Below are 8,369 nucleotides of genomic sequence, written 5' to 3' on the forward strand. Positions count from 1 at the left end.
CAGTTCCCTGATCCCAGTGCTCCCAGTACGCCCAGTTCCCCATCTGAGGGCTCCCAGTACGCCCAGTTCCCCATCTGAGGGCTCCCAGTACGCCCAGTTCCCTGTCCCAGTGCTCCCACTATACCCAGTTCCAGTTCTGAGGGCTCCCAGTATGCCCAGTTCCAATTCTGAGAGCTCCCAGTATGCCCAGTTTCCTGTCCCAGTGCTCCCACTATGCCCAGTTCCCCATCTGAGGGCTTCCAGTATGCCCAGTTCCCTGTCCCAGTGCTCCCAGTATGCCCAGTTCCAATTCTGAGAGCTCCCAGTATGCCCAGTTCCCTGTCCCAGTGCTCCCACTATGCCCAGTTCCAATTCTGAGAGCTCCCAGTACGCCCAGTTCCCTGTCCCAGTGCTCCCACTATGCCCAGTTCCCCATCTGAGGGCTCCCAGTACGCCCAGTTCCCCATCTGAGGGCTCCCAGTATGCCCAGTTCCCCATCTGAGGGCTCCCAGTATGCCCAGTTCCCTGTCCCAGTGCTCCCAGTACGCCCAGTTCCCCATCTCAGGGCTCCCAGTATGCCCAGTTCCCCATCTGAGGGCTCCCAGTATGCCCAGTTCCCTGTCCCAGTGCTCCCAGTATGCCCAGTTCCCCATCTCAGGGCTCCCAGTATGCCCAGTTCCCTGTCCCACTGCTCCCACTATACCCAGTTCCAGTTCTGAGAGCTCCCAGTATGCCCAGTTTCCCATCCCAGTGCTTCCAGTATGCCCAGTTCCAATTCTGAGCGCTCCCAGTATATCTAGTTCCAGTCCCAGTATGTCCAGTTCCCCATCTGAGGGCTCCCAGTATATCTAGTTCCAATCCCAGTGCTCCCAGTATGCCCAGTTCCAATTCTGAGAGCTCCCAGTATGCCCAGTTTCCTGTCCCAGTGCTCCCAGTATGCCCAGTTCCCCATCTGAGCACTCCCAGTATGCCCAGTTCCCCGTCTCAGGGCTCCCAGTACACTCAGTTCCAGTCCCAGTGCTCCCAGTATGTCCAGTTCCCCATCTGAGGGCTCCCAGTACACCCAGTTCCAGTCCCAGTGCTCCCAGTATGCCCAGTTTCCCATCTGATGGTTCCCAGTACACCCAGTTCCAGTGCTCCCAGTATGTCCAGTTCCCCATCTGAGGGCTCCCAGTACACCCAGTTCCAGTCCCAGTGCTCCCAGTATGCCCAGTTCCCCATCTGAGCACTCCCAGTATGTCCAGTTCTCTGTCCCAGTGCTCCCAGTATGCCCAGTTCCCTATCCCAGTGTTCTCACTATGCCCAGTTCCCTGTCCCAGTGCTCCCAGTATGCCCTGTGTTTGTACCCCCCAGCATCCCAGTTGTCCCCAGTTCCCTCCAGCCTGCTCCAGTTTGCCCCCAGTGCTCCCCAGTATAGCCCAGCTCCTCATCTCAGTGCTTCCCAGTATGCCCAGTCCCGCTCCCACTCTCTCCCAGTGCCTCCCATAGACTCTTCTGCTCCCCAGCTGCTCCAGATCCTATCCCAGTACCTCCCAGTATATACCATTGTCCTTCCCTATATATCCCAGTGCCTCCCAGTATATCCCAATTCCCCCAGAATATCCCAGTGACCTTCCCATTATATCCCAGTATATATCCTAATATAGACCCCAGTATATACTCCAGCATATCCCAGTTCTCCCAGTATGTACCAGTGATGTTCCTTCCTCCCAGTATATATCCCAGTTACCCCCAGTATGTCCTTCCCAGTATATCCCAGTATGTCCCAATATCCTCTCCATAATATATCCCAGTTTCCCCCTGTGCGTCCCAGTGACCTTCCCATTATGTCCTACTGCATCCCACTGTCCCAATGATGTCCTTCCCAGTATATCCCAGTTATCCCCAGTATATCCCAGTTATCTCCAGTATATCCCAGTTCCCCATTTGCCCTCAACTCATCATCGGTCCCCCACGCCGCGGGGGGGGCGCTCTGCGACCGGAAGTACCGCTCTATCCGCTCCTTCTTGGTGACCCGGAAAGGAAGTGGCATCGCACGGCTACTGCTCAGAGTGCTCCGCCTCTCGTCACGTGACTGCCCCGCCCGCGTGACGTCACAGCGTTTGCGGAAGTGCGCGGCAGAGGCGGAAGGAGCGGGGTGAGGGTCTGCGGCCGCGGGATCATAGAGACGGGCGAGGAGGAGGGGGGATAGAGCGGCGGGAATGGGGATAGAGCTGCGCGGTGCAGAGGGGGAAGAACCATAGAGTAACGGGAGGGGAGGGGCAGAGCGGCCCAGTCTCAGGGATCATAGAGTCGGGCGCATAGAGACCGAAGGGGGGGAAAGGGGAGGGCGGCAGCCATAGGCAGGAAGGGGGCGGGGCTTGCTCCTCGCTCTGCTGTTGGCTGAGCTTCCCGTTGCCATGGCGACGGGGCGGGGCTGGGGGGTGATGCTGTACCTGGGGGCGGCCATGTTGGGGTGCGGGGTAACGAGGGGGAGGGGGTACCTCGACCATGTCTGCCTTATTTCCACCTCCCACCACCGCGCTGTCCTCCCGCTTCGCCCCGCTCCGAGTCTCCAGTGTTCACAGCACCAGAACTGCAGTCCTCTTCTGTGCCCTCCTCATCTCCACGTCCTCCCCATGTCCCCTCTGTACCCAGATCGGCATCCTTCCATCTCCCCAGTGCTCACATGGCCATGGCTGCATCCCTTTTGTCCATTTTCCCCTTTTATATCCACATCTCTGCATCCCTTCCATCTCCCCAATGCTCCCATTGCCATGGCTGCATCCCTTTTGTCCATTTTCCCTTTTATATCCACATTTCCGTGTCCCTTCCATCTCCCCAGTGCTCTCATGGCCATGGCTGCGTCCCTTTTATCCATTTCCCCCTCTCTCTGCATCCCTTCCATCTCCTCAGTGCTCCCATGGCCATGGCTGCATCCCTTTTGTCCATTTCCCCTTTTATATCCACATTTCTGTGTCCCTTCCATCTCCCCAATGCTCACATGGCCATGGCTGCATCCCTTTTGTCCATTTTCTCCCTTTATATCCACATTTCCGTGTCCCTTCCATCTCCCCAATGCTCCCATTGCCAAGGCTGCATCCTCTTTATCCATCTTCCCCTTTACATCCAGATCTCTGCATCCCTTCCATCTTCCCAAAGCAAACATACAGATAGAAATGCGAAACATAAACACGCTGTAAAATATTGTTACCTAAGAATGTAAACACTGTGTATTTGAAATATATACAGCGGGCGACGCTTTATACATAATGTTTAAATTATATGCAGGCATAACTTTACAGAAAAGCATAAATTTACAGAAAAGCATAAACTTACAGAAAAGGAAAGGCGTTTTCTGCCTACGATACGACGCGTGCTGCTGTGATGCAAAATGCTGGTATTTCCAAGTGGAACCCATTTAAAGGTTGTCTTCTCAAAATTCAGTTCTTTGTTTGTGAAGTTTTCAGAAAAGCAGCTCAGAAGTGGAATTCATTGCTCTTGGAAATGCTGGTAATTGGAAAGGGCCAAGGCAATGGGTGATGGCTCTGATGCGACAGTTCTGTTTGCTTTTCTCTTAATCTGTTCCTTGCTGGAGGCATGTGATCTGGAGTTTTATTACAGAGCTGCCACTCCTTCGATTTATCCAGCTGAAGAAACACGTCCTGCAATAAACCGTCGTGTTTCAAGAGTTCTTCTGTTGAGTTTCTTTGCTTTGAAAAGTTTCTAAAGAATCCCTTTGCTGTGTCAGAAGCAGCGGGAGCTTGTTATTATCTTACTCATCAAGTGGGAACCAGCATAATTACATTAAATATTAAAAACAAACTAACCAGCGAAGTAAAAAGCAGAGGAAAAGGTGTCCGTTTACTTTTTTTGGTAGTAACTCTCATTTCTGCGACTGAAGGTTACATTTAATAAGAAGGTTATATTTAATAAGGGTTTTTTTTATGCAAAAACTTGTGGTATCCCACGGCAGCAGCATATACACGTTTCAGATGGAGGGCAACATGCAGCATTTCGACTTCAGCTTCATGAAAAAAAAGAAACTCGGTGCGATGAGTTCTTAGGACTGTGTGCATTTCAGGTGAGCCTGAGCAGATTCCCATAGAGCTCAGCCATTCTGTTGGATTATTCATGGCAGCGTACTTTTTAGGGCTTTGATAGGAGCTACCAGTTTTTACAGCACAGACCGTGCAGAAACTTCCTAAGCATTACACAGCAGAGCTCACTGCAGCATTTGGACTTAGCTGGCTGAGTCCAATACGAGCAAAATCCCTGGAGGCATTCAGGGCCTGGCTGGATGTGACTCTGGGTGGCCAGGTCTGCTGGTGAGTGACCCTGGACGTAGCAGGGGGGTTGAAACTCGATGATCGTTGTGGTCCTTTTCAACCCAGGCCATTCTATGATTCTCTGATTCCCAGTGCTCACATGGCCATGGCTGCGTCCTTTTTATCCATCTTCCCCTCTGTGTCCAGATCTCTGCATCCCTTCCATCTCCCCAGTGCTCCCATGGCCATGGCTGTGTCCCTTTTATCTATTTCCCCCTTTATATCCACATTTCTGTGTCCCTTCCATCTCCCCAGTGCTCACATGGCCATGGCTGCATCCTCTTTATCCATCTTCCCCTCTGTGTCCAGATCTCTGCATCCCTTCCATCTCCCCAATGCTCCCATTGCCATAGCTGTGTCCCTTTTATCTATTTCCCCCTTTACATCCACATTTCTGTATCTCTTCCATCTCCTCAATGCTCACACGGCCATGGCTGTGTCCCTTTTATCTATTTCCCCTTTTATATCCACATTTCTGCATCCCTTCCATCTCCCCAATGCCCCCATTGCCATGGCTGCATCCCTTTTATCCATTTTCCCCTTTTATATCCACATTTCTGCATCCCTTCCATCTCCCCAATGCCCCCATGGCCATGACTGCGTCCCTTTTATCCATTTTCCCCTTTCATATCCACATCTCTGCATCCCTTCCATCTCCCCAATGCTCCCATTGCCATGGCTGTGTCCCTTTTATCTATTTCCCCCTTTATATCCACATTTCTGTGTCCCTTCCATCTCCCCAGTGCTCCCATGGCCATGGCTGCTTCCCTTTGATCCATCTTCCCTCTCTCCCCCCGCCTTCCCCATGCCCATATCGCCATCACCTTTGTGTTCTCCTTTGTCTCCCCCATCTCCACGCCTTCCTCATCTCCATCTTCCCTCTGTCCACGCCTCCCATCTCCCCTCTTTATCCATACATACGTGTCCCCTCCGTGTCCCCATCCTCCCCACGTCCGCATCCCCACCCCCATACCTCCTACATCCCCTCTCGATCCGTATCCACGTCTCCTCCACGTCCACCTAACCCCAACCCCGTGTCCCCCCCGATGCTGACGTCCCCCCGTCGTTGTCCCCAGGCATTTTGTCACCATGGACCTCCTGTTCGGCCGTCGGAAGACCCCAGAGGAGCTGCTGAGGCAGAACCAGAGGGCGCTGACCCGCGCCATGCGTGAGCTCGACCGCGAGCGCCAGAAACTGGAGGCCCAGGAGAAGAAAATCATCATCGACATCAAAAAGATGGCCAAGCAGGGACAGATGGTGAGGGGTGGACCGGGGGACGTGGAACGGTTCTTGTTTTTTGTTTTGTTTTGTCTTTTTTGGTTGTCGTTCCTTTTTGGGTTGGAAGGGAACCTGAAGGATGGTGAATCTCCAACCCCATTGCCACATGCAGGGCCACCAACCTCCACATTTAATACCAGACCAGGCTGCCCATCCAACCTGGCCTTGAACACCTCTAGGGATGGACGGGGCGTCCACAGCCTCTTGGGTTTTGTGTTGAGGGACGTGGTTTAGTGAGTGCTATTGGTGATGGGTGGATGGTTGGACTGGATGATCTTGAAGGTCTTTTCCAACCTTGGTGATTCTATGATTCTCTCTGGGCGGCTGTTCCAGCACCTCACCACTCTCATAGTAAAGAACTTCCCCCTGACATCCAACCTAAATCTTTCCTCTCTCAGCTTCAAACCATTTCCTGACCAGGGAAACCATTAAAACCAACTTAAAACCATTTTCCCAACAAGCAGGTCGTTGGTGGGCTCATATCAAACTTGATGGGCGAAGGTGGTGGAGTGCAAAGGGATGGAGTGGGGCAGGGGGTGCTGGGGATGCTAGATCCTCTATTCTAGGTCCTCTATAAGGGCAGTGAGGCAGAAAGCCCAGCTGAAGTGCCTTGATAGCAATGCACACAGCCTGGGAAATAAGCAGGATGAGTTGGAAACCGCAGTTGGAAAGTTATGATCTTGTTGCTGCCGTGGAAACGTGGTGGGACGACTCCCCAAATAAGGAGCTGGGGGAATGTAAAGGGGACGTGGGGATTGTACTGGTGATCGTGGAACACGGAACGGGTGTTGAGGTGTGGATATTGAGGTGAGGGTGCCAGGAGATGTGTACAGGGGGATATGGAGGACGTGGAGGGATCCAGAGGACACGGAGGGATCCAGGAGAACGTGGTGGGGACGTTGGGATATGGCTGGGGAGAAGGGGGTGCAGGGGAGACGTGGTGGGACTGGGTGACACAACGGGGACTTGGGTGTTTGGGCAGAACCCAGGGACCACAGTGACAAAGTGGGGGCGTGGAGGGGCTCAAAAGACCGTGGTGGGGGGAAGGGAGAGACTGGGAGGCTGTGTGGTGGATAATGGCAGAGGGAAGGAGACCCAGGAGATTGAGGTGGGACTGGGGGACACATCGGGGTGCTTGGAGAGGACCAGAGATCACAGAGGGAACTTTGGGGACCGTGAAAATCCCAAATGGCCACAGTTGGTCTAAGGGGACCGGGAGGCCATCAGGAAGGTGATGGGGACAAGGGGACACTGAAGGGTTCTCAGAGATCCCCAAAGTTTTCCTGGGGATCATCACAGCCACCCAACCTCCCCTTTGGCCTACAGGACGCAGTGAAGATCATGGCGAAGGACTTGGTGAGGACGCGGCGCTATGTGAAAAAGTTCATCACCATGAGGGCCAACGTCCAGGCCGTGTCCCTCAAAATCCAGACCCTAAAATCCAACAACTCCATGGCCCAGGCCATGAAGGGCGTCACCAAGGCCATGGCCACCATGAACCGGCAGGTGGGTGCCCGTGGACCTGTCCCCAAAGCTGGGGTCACCAACAGCTGCCCTGGGGTGGCAGTGGGGATGTCTTTGAGACCATGACGTGATGGAGAACGTTTTGCAGATTTGCCAACTGACCTGGGGATGGTCCCCAAGGCTGGGACCACCGTAAGGTGCTCCGTGGGGTTGTCCCCGAGGTCCTGGCCATCGTGACCAGTCCCATGGTGGTCGTGGGGGTGTTTTTGAGAACTTGGTTGCCATCAGGTGGCCTGGTTTGGCCGTGGGGACATCCCAAAGGTTGTGACCAGCACAAGTTGCTTAGGAGATACGATCGTCCCTAAGATCGTGGCCACCAGAAGCCACTCGGGGGATCCGTGGGGATGTACCCAAGGCTGTAGCCACTGTGAGAACGTCCCCCTGTGCCACGTGCTCCGTCCGCCTGTCCCCACAGCTGAAGCTGCCACAGATCCAGAAGATCATGATGGAGTTTGAGAAACAGGCAGAGATCATGGACATGAAGGAGGAGCTGATGAACGACGCCATTGATGATGCCATGGGGGATGAGGACGATGAGGAAGAGAGGTGGGAGATGCGGGGTGACGGAGACGTGGGGACTTGAGGGGACACAGGGACACGAGGAGACGGGGAAAGAGGAGCATGGTGGAATGGGACACGTTTGGGACGTGGGGCAGAGTGGGATAGGGTCATGGTGAGATGTAGGGCTGGTCGTTGGGTGAGTGGAATGTGGTGGGTTTGGGGATATGGGGGGGACACAGAGCGGGGACGTGGTGGGAGATGGATGTGTTGGACGGGGGTTTGTGGGACACAAACATATGGGAAGGAAAACATGGGGTAGAGATGTGGAGGACACGGGGGTTGAGAACGTGGGGACACGAGAAGGGAACATGGTGTGTTGGGGAAATAGGGGGCACCCCATAGAGGGACGTGGGGTTATGGGGTGGAGATGTGGGCACGTGGGGTTGAAGACCTGGGGGGGGGAATGCGGTGGGGACACATGAGGAGGTGGTGGAGGAAAGACATGGGGATACGGGGGGGGGGGGTTATGGGGATGTTTTTGGGGTCCTGGCATGACCCCTGACATCTTGTCTTGTCCCCCCCCAGCGACGCAGTGGTGTCACAGGTGCTGGACGAGCTGGGACTGAACCTCACCGATGAGCTGGCCAGTGAGTGGGGTGGGGGTGCCTTGGTGGGGTCGAGAGGGTCAGGGGTGGCACTTTGGGGGCTCTGCGGGGGGGGTATTTAAGGGGCCCTGGGGGGTCATTTTTGGAGGAGTATTATGGAATGTTTCTGGGGTCA

General features: G+C 54.3%; 1 protein-coding gene across 1 annotated transcript; it reads left to right on the forward strand.

Moving 5' to 3' along the window:
- Positions 1 to 1,109: 1,109 nt before the first annotated feature.
- CHMP2A (charged multivesicular body protein 2A) lies at positions 1,110 to 8,331 on the forward strand. The gene is made up of 5 exons (XM_010727149.3): positions 1,110 to 2,116; positions 5,363 to 5,543; positions 6,891 to 7,070; positions 7,504 to 7,634; positions 8,175 to 8,331. The coding sequence occupies exons 2-5, from the start codon at positions 5,376 to 5,378 to the stop codon at positions 8,314 to 8,316; spliced, it is 621 nt and encodes a 206-aa protein (XP_010725451.1). The 5' UTR covers positions 1,110 to 2,116; positions 5,363 to 5,375; the 3' UTR covers positions 8,317 to 8,331.
- Positions 8,332 to 8,369: the final 38 nt, after the last annotated feature.

The sequence above is a fragment of the Meleagris gallopavo genome, unplaced genomic scaffold (genome assembly GCF_000146605.3).
Source record: "Meleagris gallopavo isolate NT-WF06-2002-E0010 breed Aviagen turkey brand Nicholas breeding stock unplaced genomic scaffold, Turkey_5.1 ChrUn_random_7180001874166, whole genome shotgun sequence".
NCBI lineage: Eukaryota > Metazoa > Chordata > Aves > Galliformes > Phasianidae > Meleagris > Meleagris gallopavo.